This window comes from Myotis myotis, unplaced genomic scaffold, assembly GCF_014108235.1.
Source record: "Myotis myotis isolate mMyoMyo1 unplaced genomic scaffold, mMyoMyo1.p scaffold_m19_p_1, whole genome shotgun sequence".
NCBI lineage: Eukaryota > Metazoa > Chordata > Mammalia > Chiroptera > Vespertilionidae > Myotis > Myotis myotis.
This window is the reverse complement of record NW_023416313.1, coordinates 97923959-97947189: the sequence shown is the minus strand read 5'-3', so window position 1 is coordinate 97947189 and position 23231 is coordinate 97923959. Positions and strand designations below refer to the sequence as shown.

Genomic DNA, 23231 nt, shown 5'->3' with positions numbered 1-23231 from the left:
AAGAACCCTCTCTGGCAGACGACTGAGCGTGCATGTTTAGTTATAAAAATAGCAGTCCAGGAATGCTCTGGTTATATTGTCATTTTCATTAAGCCTTTTTCACAGTTTAGCAGAGACAACGTGGGGGTGGGGGGTGGGGGCAAGGGAAGGATATTGGAAACAAGCTAAGGCCAAATATTCGTGATGCGAATGCAGGTGGGGACTGAAGAACCCTCAGGCCCTCCACCTGACATCCGATGCCAAGCTACCCCAGTGTGTCTGAGCGCTCCTCCTGTAGAGAATGAGAAAGACCAGACACCTGGCAGCGCTTCCAGGGGCTGCTCCTGAGATCCTCCGAACTGCACAGTGTCCAGTTCTCCTGCCCCCACTCCTTTACTGCTCCAGTCCCCTCCCCCACTCAGACAACCTGAAGTAGAGCCAGGTGTGATTTGAGTTTCACATTGTGTCATCTTGGGTTATAACTTAAGTACTTCACATCGATAGCTTTGATATAAAAAGCACCTTCAAGGGTTTCAAATTGAGCGCTATTGACATGTTGAGCTCCATAACTCTTTGAGGTGGGGGGCTGTCCTGAGCATTGTGGGATATAGAGCTGCATCCCTGACCTCTACTCACTACAGGCCAATCACCTTCCCGTCCCCGCATGGCAATCAAAAAATGTCTCTGGACATTGCTAAATGTTGCTTGGGAACAAATTCACCCCCCGCCCCTTGGAAACCACTGAGTTATAGCATCGAAAACTAACATTTATTTGACATCTCGGATGTGCCAGATGTGAGCTAGATGTTTTATGTAATCCCAACAATCATCCTTTGAAGTCTTAGCCCCTTTTTATAGATTAGGAACCTGAGAGATGGCAAGGATAGTGTTGTTTTTGTTTTGTTTTGTTTTTGGTTCTTTATTTGCAAATACTCAATGGTGGAAATGCATTCTAAACAGAGAAATTATCTTATACTTAGGAAAAAAACAGAAAAAAAATGTTATTTTAAATCTATTTGTTCTATATATGGCTCTGGATTTTAGACAATCCCTCAGTTATAAACACCTAACTTGAAAATTTGCCAAAAGTATGGAAAGCCCCCCCCCAAAAAAAAAACATTGCATATTGACATGCCCACCTAAATTAAGGTCACCTTCCTTTCTCTATTCTGTTAACACCGACCGGAGAGTGACCATACTGTCTTGGAATTGTCATTTTTTCCCGGCTCCTGGCATGATAAACTATCTTGCATCCAAAATCTACCATTTCCTTTCCTGCATGCACCTCAGTTCCTCTTCCTGTTTTTCATTCTCAATAGTCCACTCATCACTGATCCTGCACTTCTCTCTTAATCCCTCTTTTCCATCTTTTCTCTTCATATTCTTCCCAGAGACCTCATGAAGATACACCTCCATCATGAAAGCAAGAAAAAATCCTAATGTGCAAAAAGAACGATGCACCTGTAACAAGACAATAGTGTCCAGTGTTGGTTAGTATTAGAGTTTACAGGAGCTTGGAAGTGCTTCACATTCCTGTGTGGTCCGTTCAGAATTTCCATCCTCATCCTCCCCTTCTTCAAACCCCAGTTGTGTTTTGCTTGACTGAAATCAACATTCGTTAACGTTTTCCCATTGCAAGTATATTTTAGTAGCATTACAAATTAATGTGGGCTAGATTTGGAAAGCTACTAATCCTATATGTCATCTTCAGAAAAGAAACTATGTTTCAAATTGAAAACTGGTGTCCAAGTATAATTTTTCATAAATTTCAGAGCATTTCTCCCAAATATAAGTAGAATAAACATGTGCTAAAGGTTTTTGTCATTCATTGACGAAACCAGCAGGATGGTACAGTCAGTTTAAAAGATTATGGGAGGGACCTAAGGATTTATAGTCACGAAAAGAAAGAACACTGGGCTCAGATTGTTAACTTGAATACAGACCTAGTTAAGGCTCTACAGGACTAAAACTAATTTGGGCAGTTGACTTTTACATAAGAGAGAAATCAATAGCATTTCTGTTAGACAAATTCATTTCTGATTAATTTTCATTTTATCAGTTTTCTGCAAGTTAATATCTACTCTCATAGAGATATGAAATATTCTGTTGTGTAGTAGTAAGTTAAACAAAGGTGTCTAATTTCTCTAGAAATTAGATAATCCTTGGTTGCCTGTTAGATACTTAAGACAACTTTTTTGAGGTTGAAAGAGTAAAATAAACCTATTGAAGAAAGTTCAAAATACAATACTTTTTAAAGGACAGGAAAAAACACACATCCTCAAACCACTATCCAGATGCAGCCACTATAAATAAAATTTATATGTTTCCTTACAAGCTTTTTCTAAATATTTTTAACAGTGGAATGATTAATGTGAAAAAAATAATTGTCAGGGCACTTTTTTCCTTTTACTTACTGTCATATATCATATCTATTTTGTTATACAGTGAAAGTGTCCCATAAACACTTTAATGTCTATGTAATGAAAGGCATTTTGTATCATGATTCTTTTCACTATTTTTCCTAACTTTAAAGTTATTTGTTTACTATACCCCATGCTGGACCTACCCTCCTGTGTACTCATTGTGAGGGTCTCTCTGCCTATATATTAATGGGAGTCAATCAACTTCACTACTTTCTGCTAAATCTCTCACGTGGCTGTACCAATTTCTACCTCCACCAGCGATGCATGAAAGTCTGGTCGCTCTACACCAAACCTTTCCTGTGAGGGACCAGAGAGGAGACAGTCAAACCTGGGTGAACTACGCAGTCCCTGTCACAACTACACAACTCTGCTGTTGTAACAAGAAGACAGCCATATACTATTCATCAGTGAATAATCTTGACTGTTTACTTAAAGATACTAAATGTGAACTTCAGATAATTTTTGTGTCTCGCAATATACAAGTTCTACCATTTAAAAATGTAAAATACATTCTTAGCTTGCAAAACAGATTCCTGGCTGGATTTGGCCCTGGGGTCAGACTTTGCCAGCCCCTGCTCACTGTCCTCGCTGAGACCTGGTATTTTCAAATATATAGATGTTTCCACTCTACTGGGTGTGAAATGGTCAATTCTGATTTTAATTTGGATTTCGGATTAGTACTGAAGTCAAGCATTTTATCATGTTCAGTGGACACTAAGGTTTTTCTCTTCAATGATTTACCTATTTGTGTGGGGGTTTTTTTCCCCTATCCTTTTAGATTTATTTATAGACATACAGGAGTTCTTCCTATTTTCTGGCTAATAATCTGTCGTCACATGCTTTGCAAGTGTTCTCAGAGTATCGTGGCCATCATTTCACTTGTTAAAGATGTCTTTTGATGGAGTTATTTTTGATTTAAATGAAATTTATCCAAGTGATACTTACTTGACTGTGTGGGGAAAAAAATTACATTTTTCATACACACTGTAGGAGATGACCGACCGCAAAAGGGAGATACCACGTTGTTGTGTGTAAAAGAGGAACTATATCTTCTTTGGATAAAAGGAGAATGCTCTCACTTTTATTCCAGGCTCCTTTTCAGCCCAGTGGTCTCCTTGAATGCAAGCAGCTGGCCAGTTGTGCAGCCTGTTGTTCTATAGTGGTGGCCAGCGCTGCTGGAAGGCTTGCATCTGATATTAATGAAATGTTACTCTGCGTGCACGAGTTTGCTAGCCAGCTCTTCCAAGCCAGCTGACGTCATTCCAAGTACAAAAAGACCCTCCCCCTCGCACTTGTTACTTGACGGATGGGCTCCTCTGCCTGCCTGAGTGGTTCTGGGACTGAGAGAAAGGTTGTCATCTAAAAAACTTTACAAAGTCCCACTGGCCCAGACCGCACACTCCAGGCCAGCAAGGAAAAGGAAGGCAGTTGATATGCAGGTCAGCAAAGCAAGACGTGGCTGTCTTGAGCTTTTTCACTGAGTTCTTGCTCCTCTGAAGGCTGTTTCCTCTGGAGAGCGGAGCTGGGCTGGCATGCTTGACAGACGCCTCAGGTCTCCTCAAACTAAGTGCATTATTTGTTGGGTAAGCATGTGGGCAGAGAGGCAGGTCAGATGCGTGGCCTGGTTTAGAGACAACAGGAATGTACTGAATTGTTAATGAACTCAAGCTAAACTCACCTTAGTTGTTTTACTTTTTTTAGAGTTGTCCTTATCTTGTCAGAAATGTAATCAGTCACAGTGCTATTATGGAAATGTTCAGGTGATTTAAGCAAGTAGAGTGTAACTCTGGTTTTAAACTGTATCTTATTGAGATTAATTTAGTGGCTGGGGAGAGAAGGGGCAGGAGAGAAAGTGGAGAATGAAAACGCTTTTCCAGCTGAAGGGAGTCATTTGTTGCATCGTGGAGCATGCTGACAGCCTAGCCACTGAGCTTTTTGGCTTCAGGTGCCTTTCTATATAAATTAGGATGATTTGACTTCCTGCATTGCTGCAAATTAAGATTTGGTTGCTGTTTATCATGTTGATATTTTTTAATTTAATTTTTTAAATTTAATCAAATGTTTAAAATACATAAGCACAGAGCTTTATAGCACAATAATTAGATGTTTGGGTGATGGGCTTTGGATTGGAACTTTAAAGAAAAAATCATATCATTACTGGTGCTCTTCTTGGGAAAGAAGGCTTTGGTAAAAAATAATAATTCTAGAACCCAAATGTAAACTGCAGCCTCTAAAAATTATAAGGTTAGAAATATCTATGCTAATAGGACACAAAAGTATTTTAAAATCAATAAAGTATAGCTTGTTTAAAAATTCTTTTCAGGTTACCTCTTTTTTCCCCCAGTTATTCCAACCTACACTAAATTTAGTTTAACAGAGAAAAAAATACTTACTAAGAAATATATGCGTGGCAGTCATTTGTTCTTTGTGGTATCATATAGCACGGTCAGTAAACTGTGAGAAGCCTTGCTTAATCTATACGTGATTTCAATGACCTTTCGTTACACTTCATTTTAAATTTTCTGAAAATGGAATCTTCCTTGCTTGTGTTATCCCCATTAAATTTTGTACACCACCGTTTTCTATGTCTTTAGGCTCTGACCAGGCTGGCAATATAGACACTAATTATAAAAAGATATCTGAATATTAAATACTTCACCCAAATTTCTGAGCTTTTCAAATTCCACTCACATTTAATTCAGAAATTGTTCAATGCTTGTTTGTTTTGAAAGATATCAGGAATTATCACTTTCTATAAACTTGTCTGCTTTCTAAGAACATTATCAGATATGAAATAGCTGCTATAGTTGTTTCTGCAGAGGAATTCCATTATGAATTAGGAAAATGCATAATCCAAAACCCAAATTGCCAACTACATTCCACTGATCATTTTGAATATTTTCAGTGGTGAAATTGGGGTCACCACCGTCGCCATTATTTAATAGGAATGTCAGTCTATATGATTCTAAAATAGTTATCCTACAGTGGCCTTCAGTTCTGTCTGGAAGTATTATGGATGGGAATCTGCACGGGATGTTTATCCTTTTAAGCTACCTCCTCTTCGTCAACCCTAGAGTTTTTAGTTCTTATGGCTTTATTTTAACTAATATCTGTGTTTGATTAGGGCTGATAAGTACATGGATTTTTGCTTTAATGGTTAAGTTTTAAAATAAGTCTTTATAAAGACTTTTTTCTATTTCCATTAAACAATTTCATGTAGTTATTTTCAAATAATGACCGAAACTTTTCTTTCAATCTGGACAATAATGTAAATGGAGAGAATTTTTAAAAATACATATGTGATTATGTGTGTGTATATATGTATATGAATTATAAAATAACTTTTTAGAATGCTGAATAAACTACATGGTTTTTATTTTGTCTAATCAAGTATGATTTCAGTTTTCATGTCAGCAATATTTTTTAAAGTCACTACAAATCCCAAATGCATAAAACCACATTTAGAAATTATACATTTTATTCTCATTCTTACATTAAAATGAAATTAATAAACTGATGTAATTTGTTATATACTTCTTCACTGCAAAGGCAAAATAATATGACTCTGACTAGTATTATGTACACTTCTCGCCATTTTGTGAATTCTGTCATTTCTCCATTGTAAGTTGCTTCGACATAATATCCTTTTATGACTGTAATTGTGTGCCATTACTCTTAGACCGAGATGGTCACTTCCTCTATCTCATTTTCTTCTTTCCTCCAAATAAAAATTATCTTTTCGATTTATGCAGGTATTTTTATTTACTTAACATTTTACCTATAATTTCTGGGGTGGTTTCTGACGGTGGTGAAAAGCAAACATTTGGACCCAGTTAGACCTGACTTTGAGTACTACACTATCCCCTTAATAACTCTGGTTTGTCGAGTTTGGGCTTCTCCAAGCCTTCGTTTCATCATCTGTAAAATTAGGAAGAATAATATCTTTCAAGTTATTTGTGAGCATCTTTACCGCAGTGCATAGTGCTCAGCGTGGTGCCTACTGTTGAATCACATACTTACTTACATTTTCTGCAATGACCAGTAACAAAAAAACTAGAGTAAGATCCCAAACTATGCTATCTGGGAGAGGCAGCAGGGGAAGCTCTGAGTTGTTTTTATTTGCATATTGGAGGGAAGATAGAAAGGTTAAAGTACTGACCAGCCCTGTGAAGTGGGACTCCTAATTGGATATCTGTGGATCCTGTGGCAAAGGGCTGGAAGGGGAGAGCAAGTATACACCTCGGAAACTATGTGCAAATATCCACCTAAGTATAAGAACGAGCATCTTCTAGCTCCAGCATGTCAAACTCGCAGCCGGTGGGCCACATGCGGGCCGCGAGTTTGACATGCTTGCTCTAGCTTCTGCAAGTTCACAAAGTGGTCCTCAATTCCCAAATGATAAAGAACCAGAGCTCCTGAATGGAAATAAGCTGGAGAGAAAAGAAAAGATGATGGAGGTTAAATACTTTAAGAAGTCTAGTAGTCTTTGAATTATTATTCTTCCTTTCTCATTACCTTTAAATTGCCACATCAGTTTAGAAAAAAAGGAAGTGAACATGTGCCTGTGTATCCCATATATTATAAAACAAGTAATGCTTTAAGGCTACAGGTTCCTGCATGGTTTTCCGGGTATAATTTGTATTGAATGGTAGTATAGTGTTAAAAAGGCCTGGTGGCTGATGTATGTACGCGAGGATACTTTACAGGAGGGACACAGAGATACTGGCTTTATCAGTTGCAGATGCCAGAATGTTTGATATCACGTCTCCCCCCATCCCCCATTAAGCAATCCTTTAATAGAAATAAAAATTTTGTGCAATCCCAACAGAGATTTGCAACATAATTTTTACTGTTAAAATTGAAAAAAAAAACTTGAAAGCTTTACATGTCAAAGTCATTAATTAAAAGTATTGTTATTAAAAATAGAAGACGCATTAAAGGAAATGTCTGTGGGAATGCCCCATAATTTCACTGCTTTTTGTCAAATATTTCTATTCTGGAAACTTATCAGTACATTCCAGTCCTTTACACCCAACATATATAAATATATTTTATAGTTGTAACGATAGCGTACAGAATATTCTGGATTCTACCTTCAACTATATCTTGAGATCACTTTTTAACTACAGAATAATAGGGCATCATGTGGACTTACCATAGTTTGTCCAAATAAAAATGGTCATTTATTGTTGGACTGTTAGTTAATTCTATAATTTTGTTTTTATAGATAGATAGATGGCATACAAATTTTGAGCATATGCTTGTTTGGCTCTGTTAAAGAACTTCTCTGAGATAAATGCACAGTGAGTGGATTTGAATGTTCTTATGTCACTGGCTATGGCTTTCCATATCTCTTTTCAAAATGATTAGACCAATTGACAATGCCAACATAATATTACTAATATGTGAATTTCATCACAATTCAGCCTACATCAGGTATTAATAATTGCTTTAAAATATAATTACACAACATTGTTTTAATTTCTATTTACATTACTAGCAAAGGTGAATATTGATCTGAATATTTGTATATTCTTTGCACCTCTGTGTAAATTACTTTGATTAAATCCTGTGTTTAGATTCCAATGTTACTTTTATTTCTTAAACATTGAGTAGTTATTTACAGAATCAGCTATTAAACCATTTTTCCCTATCCAGTCCCAGCTATCAAAATATTTCCTTTCAGCCCTGGCTGGTTTGGTTCAGTGGATAGAGCGTCGGCCTGCGGACTGAAGGGCCCCGGGTTTGATTCCGGTCAAGGGCACATGCCAGGAGTTGTGGGCCCGATCCCCAGTAGGGGGGCGTGCAGGAGACAGCCGATCAGTGATTCTCTCTCATCATTGATGTTTCTATCTCTCTCTCCCTCTCCCTTCCTCTCTGAAATCAACAAAAACATATTTTTAAAAATGCCTCCTTTCATAAAAACTGTTCTTGCATTTATATTGCAACACCTTCCTGATGTCACTAAAGGACCCTTTAGTGTGAGGCAGGAGAGCATTCGTTTGATTGGAAATCAACACCAGGCCAATGAGAAGATGAAGCCTTAATTTTAGAAAATGGAACATAAAACTTTCACCTTTATTCAGATATCTAACTTACTTTCTGCAGAGAGGTAAAGCTATTATAACCACATCTGACTCGAGCTGTAGTTGACACAAGAATTGTATTCAGTGTACCTTTAGGTATATGGATTTTGCACTGTCAAGGACAGCATGAGCCACCGATCATCAGGTGTTTACTGATTCAGGGCTGTCAGAGCCCAGGAGGCACCCTGCCCCCTTATAAATTCCCTGGGGCTCCCCCTCCTAGTGTCATCCAGGGAGCCCATCTCACCCTCTCTTCTTGTAGAGTTGGAGAACTGAAGATTTCTACTCTTTCTTGGGAGAGGACCTGCTGTCATCTTGACCTTAATGTAACATGATATCATTTGTTAGCTTTACAAACAGTGCTTACTTGCCTTTAAGCTTTGGTTTGACTACGTATTTTTGTCACTTGTTAGTGGTATTTTAGGTATCAGGGAAGGGAAAAATCTAAACCCTTAAATCGTACCCAAGAGCCTTATCTCTCCTGCTAGCACACAATATAGATATATCACAGTTCAGAAGGTTCCACACCCTGAGACACAAATGCCTCCTTCACAAAGTCTGTTTTGTATCATCCTGGGTCCCTAGTCTTCTTAGTCAGGGACAGAAAATGGCTTTGATCTGAGGGTGTGATAGGATGGACAGAGCTCACTGCACTGAAAGAAAAGCAGGATTTTACTCTTGATCGCAGCTCTGGTTTCTTTGTTGCAGAGTAGTTAACATCTCTAGGCTTGTTTTATCACCTATAAAATGAAAGTAATAATTCTTATCTCTCTGTTGCTCTCTAGGGAGGTTGTAAAGACCCATAGTGGATAATGCAAAATACTGAAAGCAGCTCAGAATGACCATTTCCATTTTCTCTCTCTCTACATATATTTTTTGAAGCCCTGGCAATTGCTTGAAGAATGTACCTTCAGTATTAATATGTATTGAATCCAGTTTTTAAAGCTCATATTTTGTTTTGTTTTTTTCCTCCCCCCTTCCCCTTTGTGCCTCTCAGATCTTGGCACCAACACAGGTATTTTTACAGCATGAAACCTGATAAGCCTGAGATCCTCCCCGGTGGGTCCAAGTTTATGACCATTTTTGTGACTTTGTTTAATGAGGCTTAATGTTTAATAAAAACACACGTTTGGAACTTTTCAAGGCTAAGTTCCACATCACCGGGTTCTGCACGTCAGCCACAGCTCAGCTCCCAAGGCTTTCACAGTGCAGAAAGCGCGGGTACGCTGTCTTCTGCGTTTGCTATGCGGCCACCTTGCCCAGTGCTCTTTGTTTCTTAATGTGAATTGGAGTTACAGTCTGGTGTCCTTTCACTTCAGCCTGAAGGCTCCCCCCTTTCCGTGTTTAGTGACACATTTTCTCAGATTATGTTTATCTGGGAATGTCTTAGCTTTGGCTTCCTTTTTGAAGGATAGCTTTGCTGGATATGGAAATGAGGTTGATGGTTTCTAATAAGAAATGAGCTGCTAATCTTATTCAGAATCCCTTGTATGTGATGGATTCCTTCTCTGTTTTTCATTCCTGATGCTCTGTGTTGCTTTTCAAGTTTGATTCTGATATCTCTAGGTGTGGACAGTTTTAAATTTCTCCTACTTAGATTTTACTGAATTTCTTGGATGTGTAGGTTAAAATTCTTCTACCAATTTGCGGAGTTTTCAGCTATCATTTCCTCAGATATCCTTTTTCTTCTCTGTCTTCTCCCTTTCGAGGACTTCCATTGTGCTTACCTTGGTATGCCTGATGGTGTTCCACAGGTCTCGAGGTTCTATTCATTTTTTTAGTGGGATTTCACAGTAGAATGTGAATAATTAATGTTAATTTGATGTTTTTTAAAAGAAGCTTGTATAGCCCGGCTGGTGTGGTTCAGTGGTTGAGCGTCAACCTATGAAACAGGAGGTCACAGTTCCATTCCCAGTCAGGGCACATGCCCAGGTTGCGGGCTTGATCACCAGTAAGGGATGTATGTATAGGAGGCAACCGATCAATGATTCTCTCTCATCATTGATGCTTCTATCTCTGTCTCCCTCTCCCTTCCTCTCTGAAATCAATAAAAATGTAAAAAAAAAAATTAAAGGAGCTTGTATATGTACCCCAAATATAACAGTATGAAAAAGAAGTTACCTCGTGATATTACCAAAATTATTAATCACTCAGACATGATATGTTTTGAGTACTACCCACATGAAGTTAACGGTGGTCTCTGCTTTTGAAGAAATCACCATTTATTCAGGTAACATAACATGATAAAAAATATGAATGCAACTGTGTAAATATTGAGGAATAGAGAATCATAACTCTCTGTATTCAAATGCAGCATAAATATTCAGAGAATTTTCAGGGTAAAAGATTGGTTAAAAGTTAGTAGTTTTGGAATTCACTTCAATTTAACAATTAAAGAACAGATTCATCAACTATCTCTTTATTATGATTTAGTTATGTATGTCTTTTCTCTGTAGTTAGATTATGGAGGTCCAAGATGATTTTGTGGCTGAATCTGAGCTCAGTAGAAGTTTATATTTTAAAGAGATCTCTAACTTGTGCCTCTTTTTTGTTGTATTTTATATGAAGGAGTAGAGGCCCGGTGCACAAAAATGTGTGCACTCGGTGTGGGGGAGGTCCCTCAGCCCATCCTGTGCCCTCTCACAGTCTGGGACCCCTTGGGGGTGACCACCTGCTGGCTTAGGCCCACTCCCCGGGGGATTGGGCCTAAGCTGGCAGTCAGACATCCCTCTGGCAGCCCAGGAGCCCTTGGGGGATGTACACTTGCCAGCGGGGAGCAGGTCTAAGCTGCAGTCGGACATCCTTAGCACTGCTGAGGAGGCGGGAGAGGCTCCCACCACCACCACTGTGCTGGCAGCCATTAGCCTGGCTTGTGGCTGAGGAGAGCTCCCCCTGTGGGAGCGCACTGACCATCAGGGGACAGCTCCTGCATTGAGCACCTGCCCCCTGGTGATCAGTGTGTGTCATAGTGACCAGTCATTCCCAGTCGTTCTGCTGTTAGGGTCAATTTGCATATTACCCTTTAATTATATAGGATAGGAATCAGGAGGACTGATAAGATTCATGGGCACTTCTGTATCACTTTTAAGAGATGCAATGCTGTAACTATAACAAGTAATTGTTGTAGATGTTAAGCGTTGTTTGTCTAAAGAGGCCCAAAAAGAGCATTGTCATGAAACTTCAGATCACTAAAGATACCTAAGCTAATAACCAGTGTGTGTGAATAATAAAGGGTCCCTATTGCTGATGGAGCACGTCTTTGGGGATTCAGAAAATGTGGATTTGTTTAATTTCTACCACACAGTGAGAGTGCCTGCCTTCTCTGAGACTATTCTTCATTCTATCAGCATAAACCTAGCCCTCGTAATGCCATTAAAATTGAAGGCTTTATGCTAAGTGAAATCAGCCATTCACCAAGGACCACATGCTGTACGATTCCACTTATATGAGGTACCTGGCAAATAGCAGGCAAATTCATAGAGACAGGAGGGAGATGGTGGTCACCAGGAGCTGAGGGAGGGGGAGAAATGGGGACTTAGTGTTTCATGGGTACAGTGTTCCAGCCTGGGACAAGGGGGATGTTCTGGAGACAGGTGGTGGTATGGTTGCACAACAGTGGGAATGTACTTTAATGCCACTGAACTATAACTTAAAATGACTAACATGCCAGATATTATGTTGTCTCTCTTCTACCATAAATTAAAAAATGCAATTAAAACGAATTTAGTGAACATGTCAGTTGCATGAGGCCAAATGTTTTATATGCGTCATCTGATTTAATTCTCGCAGCAGCCTAGAGAATGGGCACATCGTTATCTTAATGTTACAGATGAAGAATCTGAGCAGAGCCGGGCTGTCACTGACGGAGGGCCACGCAGGTGTGAACGGCCCCAGCAGGGATTACGGGCCATTGAGCAGCCTCTGGTGCACACACAGGTCTGCCTGTGCACAGCTTCCTTCCCGTTTGCCTTTCTTTACTCTCCGATAACTGTGCCCTCGCTGCTCTTGCTGCCTTCCTTTAGGAATAGAGACTTGGGTTCCTGCGGCTCCTCCCTGACCTTTGAGCCCTGAGAGCCGGGCAGCAGAAGGTGAGGCCGCGCCTCTCCCCCAGCAGCCAGCAGGCCGGCTGCATACCCAGACCACCTCAGACTTGCCGCCTGCTTTAGAAACCTTCTGAACCCTCTCTCAACAAGCCACTTTCAATAAAAAGCTTCTTCCTCTTCTAGAATGATCCATTAGAAATAAAAAATCGAACTGCTTTTTTCTAACCATTAGATCCCCAGCCACTTTTCAGAAAAATAAGCGTCCAGATTCAATCCCCAAGGGAATGTATATAAAAGCCAAGGAAAGATATTCTTATAGAGAATACATATATGTATTTGTTCTTTTTGGGGGGGGGGGGAGGGGCGAGTTGTTTTTGCTTTAATCTGTGGATTATAGCCAGATTTCACAGAAGGCTTTCTTCATTTGTTGGTTTGCTTTTGTTCTTGTTTTGTTTTGATATGTTTGTTTTGCAATTACAGACTTTGGACCAAGTATATACTGTCTGCCATATCCTGTTGCATTACAGATTAGAAGATAATTAATTCTGTGATAAAATAAATTTCATGAAACAAGAAAGAAGATGCTTGGGGGCAGGGGGCTGGGTCAGAGATCTCCTGATTCCTTTACCTACGGATTGTGGTTTCTTTACAGTCCTCTCTATTTTTTTTAATTGGGTGAGATAATGAATTTGAAGATTATTTGCTACATCCCAAACCTTCAGTGTCTTTCAGAATTTTGTTCTCACATACAAGTCCATCAAACCTGTTTTCTGCCTCTTTCATGCTATCACAGAAAACCAGGTGGTGTGTACCGGCCGAGAGAAAGCATTTCCACCCAGCGTGTTTGCACAATTTCTCTCTGCCCTTAATCTGAAACAAAGCAAACAAAATAACAGGCCAACATAATAAATTAAATTAAAACTGTATTTACAGAATTCAGAAACTTTTTAATACAACTTAAGATTCCAACCTCCTGTTTCTTTCAAGGTTGTAGAATCCGTTGTAAAACATGGTCTCTATTCGAAGCTTTTTCCTGATTAGTTCATCAACTCAACAAGTCAAAATGCTGACAGTCTTTACAAACCTAAGGGAAATAACGGTGCCATTTAAAACACAAATAGAGACATGCAGAGTTTGACATCCTCTGCCTCCTGCTGCTCTCCCAAAGCCAAGAGGTTTCTCCTAATAAGGATGTTTGACCCGCCTGCAGGGTCCTGGCAGAGGACCCATCTACAGGCTGGTCTTTCTGTGCAGTCACCGCAGCACCTGAGCTGCGAGGCTCCACCAGCCTTACGCACCAAAGGCACCTGTTAGCACCTGAGCCAGGGCCCCTCTTCATTCTCCCCCTTGAGAAGGTACCGCCTCTGTGCGTGGTATCCGTGTTGTCTCTCAGATTGCATGCACTGTGGGGCTTGCACACCCTCGCTCATTACAGGCTCCTCTGAGAGGCAGGCAAACATGGCATCTGGGCCTGTTGGTTCTTATGGCACCAGGAGAACGTAATTGCTTTATCGCAAGGGCCTCCGAAGATAGTACCTGTCGCCACCGTATAAATGTCCTCTGGTCGTGGAATTTGGGACCAGCGTTATCGTGGCAGTGTACTGAAACAGAGAACAGCAGGATTGATAAGTTGTGAGAGCGAAGAGTAGCCAGTAGTAATCAGTGAATGATAAGCAAGTACACGGCTTGAGAGCATTCCGGGCGTGCTATTTATAAGAACTCCTATTTGCTTTGTTTCGCTCCCTGTTCGCTGCTTTGGAGGAGCTTCTCTCAGTTTGATTTGATAGTTTTCAAAATGCTATATTTCATTGTCATATGAGTAACAATGCGGTATGTCATTTACATGCAGAACTGTGTTTCAAGTAATACCGAAAGGAACCTTTCTTTGTAGCGTTTCTTCATTCTTAAGAAGCATGTTTTACATGTAGCATACTTTGAGATGATTAGCTAACATATTTGATTTCTTTGTCTCCTGAGCAAGTGAAGGAACAGATACATTTGAATCAATAAACTCTGTACACAGAATATATAGTATATTTTGAATCTATCAAGCATACTATACTAGTACTATCTCTACTGATGTTGTAAATTATAGTACTATGTTAATAAGGTTTTCACGTTATTTTCTTGTTTTTATTCATGAAATGTTATGTTTGATAGCAGCAACATATGACCTGTTCAAAAGGTAATGAAAAATAAAAATCTTATAATCATGATTTTAGAGCAATATTTCTAAACAATAATACAACCTATCTCTTAATTCTAGATAATCTTATATTTTAAAAATAGAATTGGACTTTACAATTTGATGATTCTGTATGAAATCTATATTTGTGCTTACTTGGAAAAATCTTAGTTAAGGACATGACTCTTCTGAATTGTTTGTAGCTTGGTAACTTTATGATATAAATTGTGTGTAAGCGTTTCTTTTTTTACAGTTGGATGAGCGGTGTTGATCCAATATAAAGCACATATCAAAGTAAAATGAACCACACAGATATCTAAGACTAAATGAAGGGGGCGGGGAAAGAAAGCAAATGCTGGTAAGAGAGATTTTAATGCTCCAGGGATTATGAACTACTGACATTTCTTACTCATTAGAACCTAGATTAAAAGTAGGAATTTAGATGTGCAGCTTAGTGCTCAAAAACGTTTTCTTACACTGCTCTATGACAGTTAAAGGCTTTGTATTAATTATATTTACCCAGAATGTCTGTTTAGTCTATTAAGACTGACAACAGTTATTATCTATTTCTTTGCCCAAAGGCTTTATAATGAAGTAGTATAAGCCAAGTTTTATTTCTAGTGTAAACAATAAATCTTTCTAGGCACTGGTCAGACTCTACGTATGCTGATTAACATTTTAAAACCCTTAATATTTATCAGTACCAGCAAGTGGCTGGTAGTTTGATAAGTACTTGATTAGTATAAAGCAATGAAACTTATGTTTTTATAAAAGAAGCTGAAATGGGGTTTAACTAGATGACATCACCCAGTATCTAAGAGCCTGTATTTTTTTTTTTATTGCTTAAAGTATTACAAAGGGTATTACATATGTGTCCATTTTTTCCCCCCGCCCTAGACAGTCCCCTAGCCTCCCTTATCCCCCAGTGTCTTATGTCCATTGGTTATGCTTATATGCATGCATACAAGTCCTTTGGTTGATCTCTTACCCCCCTACCTCCTGCCCCCCAACCCTCCCCGGCCTTCCCGCTGCAGTTTGACAATCTGTTTGAGGCAGCTCTGCCTCTGTATCTATTATTGTTCAAAAGTTTATAATGGTCTCTATTATCCATGAATGAGTGAGATCATGTGATATTTTTCCTTCATTGACTGGCTTATTTCACTTAGCATAATAGAGCCTGTATTTTTTATCTTTACAATATGAGCCCTATCAACTTCACGAGTCAAGTATAATATATTTGAAAATAGAAAAGCCCTGTATGATGCTAAGGATTACTAATTGGACAGACATGTCAAGCACTGGCTTGGCCTTTTCCTCCTTATTGGACCCTTACACTGCTTGCCTGGAGAGCCGGCCTCTCTAGGGAACAGCCTCTTTGGTAAGGTGCCCTGAGAACTTCGACGACACCTGGTTCCAACCTCCATCCACCTCCACCCCTGCTACCTCCTCTACCTGCTTGCTCTGCCCTTGCAGAGGCCCATGGGCAGAGGCTGGGGAGGGCAGAGGCTGGGGAGGGCAGAGGCTGGGGAGAGAAAAGTGCCCGCCTACTCCAGGACAGGAGTAGTGCAGCTTGAAGAGGAATTGAATGGTGTCACAGGGTGGGCAATTGTGTTGCGTGTCCCTGAGGCCATGGCGGATCAAGGCTGGAAAGAAAGCCCTGTGGTTATTTGTATTTTGTTGTCTCTGGGTTTATCTAAAGTTAGAGCCATAGGAGGAAGAGGTGTCTCAAGATACTTTGGGGCCAAAGGCCCAATAGCAGACGTGTGGGGTACTTGTGAGAAGTCAGGTAGACCAAGCAGTAGGAGCTGGCTTTTCTGAAAATAGGTTCGTCGTCTACATATTCCACGTGTGGATTGCAGGGTTGGGAGAATTAAATATAACACAACCATAGACCATGTGCGGTTTCTTTCTTCAGCAATCACTTCTGAGGTGAAGATATTAGTGTTTCAGGAAACTAAACATAATGCCCGTAACACCTCTTGTTATTTGGGCATCCTAGATTTTTGGATTCTGGAGAACTTTTCTTATGTAATCCTCCAGGTAGGCTGTAACTGTTCTTTTCTAGGTATGAAACTGGTTTAAAAAAAACCACACCACACATTATGTTTTTTAAAAAGAAAGACTGCAGTGACTTTTTAAAAAAAAAAAAAAAAAAAACCTGGCATTTCCATATGTAGCTCAGCATTCAGTGTTAATTTTGCATGTGATTTGGTCTCAGGGTGATACATGATGTCACACGAATGATTATAACAAATAAATGTAGCCTTTATTTTATTTATTTTTATGCTACGGCAGAGACTCTGCTAAAACTAAGAGCTCTAGTTATAATCAAAGAACTATCTGGCTTGAGCCCAGCCAATTAGTCTCCCAATGTCTGATATAATTTTTTCTTTCTCTTCTGTGGTATCTAAGTCAACTAATTCACTGGTAAAATAAACTACCCCCCCAACCCCCCCCCCCCTTCCCGCCAAATACATATCCCTGGAGGTTTTCATAGGGGTTGCTTAGCTGGGACTGTGGTGCATCAATGCTGCAGTGCCCCCTATAGGCCCCAGGAAACCCAAGTCTCTGCATCCTGCATGCCTGTGGTGGTCCCTGCATATCTCCCTTCTTTTAGGGCTGGAGCTCCAGCAACCCCATGCTGCCACCATGGTCTGAGCTCCTACCCACCTTTCTTCCTGCCACACTGATGCCTGTTTCATTCAGATATCCCCTAGTCCAGCATTCACTTCATGTCCAGCTCATTCCAGGCACCACCAGAAAGCCCGTCGCTTGCAGTAATGTCCCCTCTGACTCACTGTACTTTATCATCATTGATTTTTTTCCCTAATTTTTCCAACAAGCTAAGTCCTCTCCAGGCTCACCGCCTTGGCACTTGCTATTCTTTTTTTCTGGAATTTTCTTACTGACCCTTGCTCTTATCCTTATGGTCTGAGTTAAACTGTGATTCCTGGCCCTGACCTGGTAGCTCAGTTGGTTAGAGCATCATCTCAATACGCCAAGGTTGTGGATTTGATCCCCCGTCAGAGCACGTACAAGAAGCAACCAATGAATGCACAAATATGTGGAACAACAACTTGATGTTTCTCTCTCTTTCTTCCTCTTGCTCTCTCTAAAAATCAATAAAAAATTTTAAGACCCTGCAGTTCCTCAGAGAGGTTTTTCCTGACTTCCCTCTATGACGTGGTTCCTCCCATTTATCTCTATCACAGAACCCAGTTTATTTGCTTCAGACAGATACAAGTATTTGACCTATTTATTGTCTAGACGGGTGGTATTTCTAGCAGACTCAGTTTCTTTTAAAAGTACTTCAGCTGGACTCTTTTATGATCATGCAATAAAGTTAATATAATGTGAACATCTGACACAAAATTTGTAAAACCTCAAAAAGTAATTAATTAATTAATTAATTCTTCAGTAGCATGTATTTCAATTTGTGATTGTGCAGACATGACCACACCGGAAGACATAGCATAGTAGTCACATGCCTGCCCTGTATGTAGACAGCATGGATGGGGCAGCTGTAAATGCAGATTAACAGTGGTGTGTGGCACAGGTGTGTGGCTACTGGAGACCAGGTTAACAATTCTTGGAAAGTTCCAAGCAAAGTACAATCTTCCATTGACTTAACACGGCACAGTCGTTTTTAGAAAATTAGGCTTATCTGACAAGTATATAAAAATGCTTTGGACTTGTATACAAAATAGAGTTAGAGTCTAAGTTCAAATCATTTTGTAAACAGATTTTTCAGCAGGATGGTCAAGGAGCATGGAGGGTGCACACTCATTGTATTATTATACTAGAGGCCCAGTGCATAAGTCCATGCACTGGTAGAGTCCCTAGCGGCTGCTGGCTGGGGCCTCCCTCCCTTCCCCTAGCCAACCACCTGCTGCCGCCAGCCAGGGCTTCCCTCTCTTCCCCTGGCCAGCCTGCCCCTGGTCAAACTCCTGGAAGAACTCTAGTCAAGGGGACAATTTGCATACTATGCTTTTATTATATAGGATGGGACTGTTGTGCACAGTATTAGGACACTTACGTCCCCGGCCACTGCCAACGAAGAGCCTGTAAGGCCCCTCAATTATTGAGACAACCAAAATTGTTGCAACAAATTTCTGGAACAATCTTTTTGGAGAACAAACAGTCTAGCTAGTCTGTAATCTTCACTGAGTGCAGGAGCCATGTTTGCCTCATAGGAACCATATCTAGCAAGTCATCCACGTCACAGCAGTGCATGACAGATGTTTAAAGTGAATAAAAGAATGAATGAATGAAAGGAAATGCATGGACACAGGGAAACACATTCATCCATTTAACAAATACATTTTGCTGAGCAGCTACTGTCTTTGCAAGGCACAATTCTAGGACCTAGGAATACAGCAGCTAATCAGACAAATTTCCTACTCTCATGAGCTTGCTTCTGCTCCATATCTGGAGCTACTTTGTGACAATGGCACCTACATTTCTTATGTAAAATGACTATTTCAGTGTATCAAGTTGGGGTGTTTTTTTTTAATTCAGAATACTTACCTAGTTAAGTCAATTGAGTATGATGGAGAAAGCTAGATGGGGAATAAAAAGCAGCAGAAATAAGTCAGGTTGGTGACAAAGAGATGTGAGTTGTGCTTAAGGAAAATGAGAGCCTGAAAATAACTTAGTTATTTATATATTCCTTATGTCTGTCTACACAGTATCAGAGGCCAAAACTTTTAAATCTAAACCATTTTTGTTGCTGTTCTCATATACATGGCAGTAATGGAAATGCTTTCAGCGCCCCCTCTCCCCTGTGCAATACCTTGTACATAGTAGCTGTGGGGGATGCAATGGAGATGCCTCCTTGCAATCAGGTTAAATTGTAAACCTGAGGGTTAGGCACCCATTTGAGCATTTTGCAGTTAGTATAAGTATGTTCATATTTATGTGGAATTTGCTTTGGAATCACCCCTATGCTCAGTCTGAGCAGCCAGTCAGGTGGCAATCAATCCCGGAGCCAGCAGAGGCTGTGGGAAGGTGGCAGTAGCTGCATGTGTCAGTTAGAAGGTGAATGCTCTTGCTTGTGTCTGGGAACTTCAAAGGGAGATGTTAAGTCAGCTTTAATATATGCCCTAATGCAGTAGTTCTCAACCTTCTGGCCCTTTAAATGCAGTTCTTCATGTTGTGACCCAACCATAAAATTATTTTCGTTGCTACTTCATAACTGTAATGATGCTACTGTTATGAATCGTAATGTAAATATCTGATATGCAGGATGGTCTTAGGCGACCCCTGTGAAAAGGTCGTTCGACCGCCAAAGGGGTTGCGACCCACAGGTTGAGAACTGCTGCATGGAACTGAACAAATGGTCATGATCAAAAAGAAACATTGTGGGGTCTTAATTGCATTTAAATACTGGCTGTCACTTCCTGTTTTTCAAGTCTAACAGAGTTAGGGAGATATTTTGCAGGCACACCTTAAAATAAAATTGCCAGCGCCCTCTGAGAAACCCACCTCTGAGAACCCATTTCAAATGATGTTCCAGTTTACATGTTCCTAAACGGGCTTATTGGTTGGCCACAACTCTTGAGTTTTAAATATTCTCTGAACTTTTCTGAGGTTAAGTTTGACTTTCATGCTTTCTACTATTGTGAGTGGTACTGAAGAGGCCTGGGTTGTAAATTCAAGTCTCCAGCATCAACTGTAAACTAAACTGCTCTATATTCAATCTAAGCCATAAGTACAGGAAGATGATCTTATGCTGGGAGTAACAACAGTGCAAGAGCATGGAGTGGTCATGCAGAATACTCATGCAGGAAAGGTGTATTAACACGGTAAGAATAGGGGAATGAACATTGAAATTTCCTTGACCTCAGTTATGCACACAACCTCAAATAGGTGGTATTTTTTTCTTTATTGTAGAGAAGAGGAAATTGAGACTCAAAGAGTTTTGTGGTTTTTTTTCACTAACATTAAGTGTATGCCTTTAATAACTCATTTATCCCTCCTGAGAGTCATGGGAAATAAGCCTATATTTCCATTTACAGATAAAGAAGTTGAGGTGCAGAACTTAAAGTGATGGCAGTGATACAGAGCTAGGATATTGTGGTGACAGGGCATGACTCAGGAAGCAGGCTCCAAGCCCTTAAACTCCAGGGCCGCACTGGATGCTGGGTGTCAGGTCAGGGGCATGACTAGCAGGTAGCAGCACAAGGTTGTTTGATTTCAAATTCCATGCCCTTTACACCATCCTTTGCCGCAAATCCAGTGAATTCTCTACTAATTGTAGGAAGAAGGAAATGTGAAAGCCTTCCAAACCATTGAAGCCAAGCTGAACACCTCTCTTCCACATCCACACATCCCTCATCTTGTCTTCTCACTGGCTTTTCTGCTTCTTAGGCCATTCTAACTAGAAATAGCAGAATAGATTTCCTAAATACATGTATTTTAAATATATTTTATTGATCTCAGCGAGGAAGGGAGAGGGAGAGAAAGATAGAAACATCAATGATAGAGAGAATCATTGATTGGCTGCCTCCTGCATGCCCCCTACTGGGGATTGAGCCACAATCTGGGCATGTGCCCTTGTCCAGAATCAACCCTGGAACCCTTCAGTCTCAGTCCAGTGCTCTCTCCACTGAGCCAAACCCTCTAGGGCAGATTTCCTAAATATTTCAACATCTCAGCTCCCTGTTTTAAAATCTTTGGTGGCTCCTTATTATTTATAGAATAAATTTCAATTTATTAGCCTGGCATTCCAGGCTCTCACCAGAATGGATGGCTTGGGCTTGCCTTTTCAGACAGGACACTTATGATTCCTCTATAAACTTCCATTGATTGATTGATTGATTGATTGATTGACTCATTGGCTACTATCCAGCAGGTTGACTCACTTGAAAATGTTTTATATCCAATGACCCAGCTTGTGTCCTAGGCCTGGTTCATGTACTATTCCTTCTTAGGATCTTCTCTGTTCCCCGCGGAAGCCCATCCTCTGAATCTGAGTACTGTTTACTGTTTGTCTTGTTAGTTATTTTTACTAACATGTTTCTATCTATATTTTCAGAGAGTGTATGTGCTCTGAAGGCTAGTTCTTTCTATTTTCACCTATCCCCTTTTCTAATAAGTTAGATAGTGTTTAGTAGCATCATTTTTATAATATATTTTTATTGATTTCAGAGAGGTAGAGGAAGGGAGAGAGAGATAGAAACATCAATGATGAGAGAGAATCATTGATTGGCTGCCTCCTGCATGCCCCAAACTAGGGATCAGCCTGCAACCTGCACATGTGCCCTGATGGGGAATCGAACCATGACCTCTTGGTTCATAGGTTGATGCTCAACCACTGAGCCATGCTGGCTGGGCACATCATTTTTTTTAAGATATGACTTGACAGGCAGTATTGATATGATTGAGAAAAGCAAGTATTTGGTCTGGAGCGTCTGAATTCACATCCTTGCCATAGGTACTCCTAGTACCTATACAACTTTGGCCCTGGCACCTAAAATCTTCGAGTATCAATTCCTTTTTGTAGAATAGTAAGGATAATAAAACCAACCAAATAGATTTGGCTTAAAAACAAACACGTAATTTGAAGGGGGAGTATATTCTACATCATAAACTGCTATAAAAATGTTAATAATGGCAGTATTTTTGTAAATGCTATTTTAAGCAATATGGCCTTCAAGGAGTTTATTCTTTTGGTCTCTTTCTTTCAACATCCTTAGCCGAGTCTTTCCTCTCCTGCCTGTTGTACACACTGTTACCAGGACTGCATTTTTTCCCAGGTGTAAGTACCTGCTGTTCTCTTCTTGCTTTATATCTTTCTTTCTCTTTCCCAGTTTTCCTTGTTCTGTTAAAACCCCATTCCTCATGCAGCATGTCTTCTTGTTATTCTTTAGCTTTCTTTCTTGTTATCATATAAACCTGAAAGGAGATGAAAGAATTCTCATGAAATCCAGCCTTCAATGCAATTTCTATTCTTTATCGTAGCATTTTAGGCAAGTGCTGTTTAGTTCATATGCACAAAATTTTGGAATGTTGGAGATAGAAGGGGAGAGAAATTCATCTACCCCAATCAACTTGCTTTAGGGATGAAAGGGAAATCCAGAGAGTTAGGTGACTTACCCTGGATCTCAAAGTTAATGACGGATGGAGTTGATAGTTAAGACTGTTTGTAGCGTTCAGCCCACTGTTGTTTCTTTTCACTTTTTCTATCCACTGTATTGTGTTTCCTGTCCCAGAGTTTAGTTAAGGACATTATCTAGAGATTAGTGTGTTCCCAGCAGGCAATCTTGCTGATTGGCATTGGGTAAGTTATTTAACCTCTCCGGTCATGAGATCTCATCAGAACATGAGAGGATCAGCTAGCTGTTCCTCAAGGCATCTTTGTAATCTTTGTAATTATCAATCTCCCTTCATCCATATTTAACAACTATTTGATAGCCAATTATTTACAATGATGAGGTGAACTGGATTCTTTTTTTATTTTTTATTATTTATTTATTTTTAACTGGATTCTTACACGTGGTTTGTGTTTATGTTT

General features: G+C 39.9%; 1 protein-coding gene across 6 annotated transcripts in view; it reads left to right on the top strand.

Moving 5' to 3' along the window:
• The window catches only part of CACNB2 (calcium voltage-gated channel auxiliary subunit beta 2), a 361380-nt gene that overhangs the window by 177753 nt on the left and 160396 nt on the right, over nt 1-23231 (top strand). The window contains exon 1 of one of the 6 annotated variants that reach the window (XM_036345651.1): nt 3570-3841. The exons of the other annotated variants lie outside the window; for them this stretch is intronic. Within the exon in view, the coding sequence (XP_036201544.1) occupies nt 3836-3841 (6 nt within the window). The 5' untranslated portion in view covers nt 3570-3835. Of the gene's footprint in view, nt 1-3569; nt 3842-23231 lie in introns of those variants that run through there. 6 annotated transcript variants of the gene reach the window in all.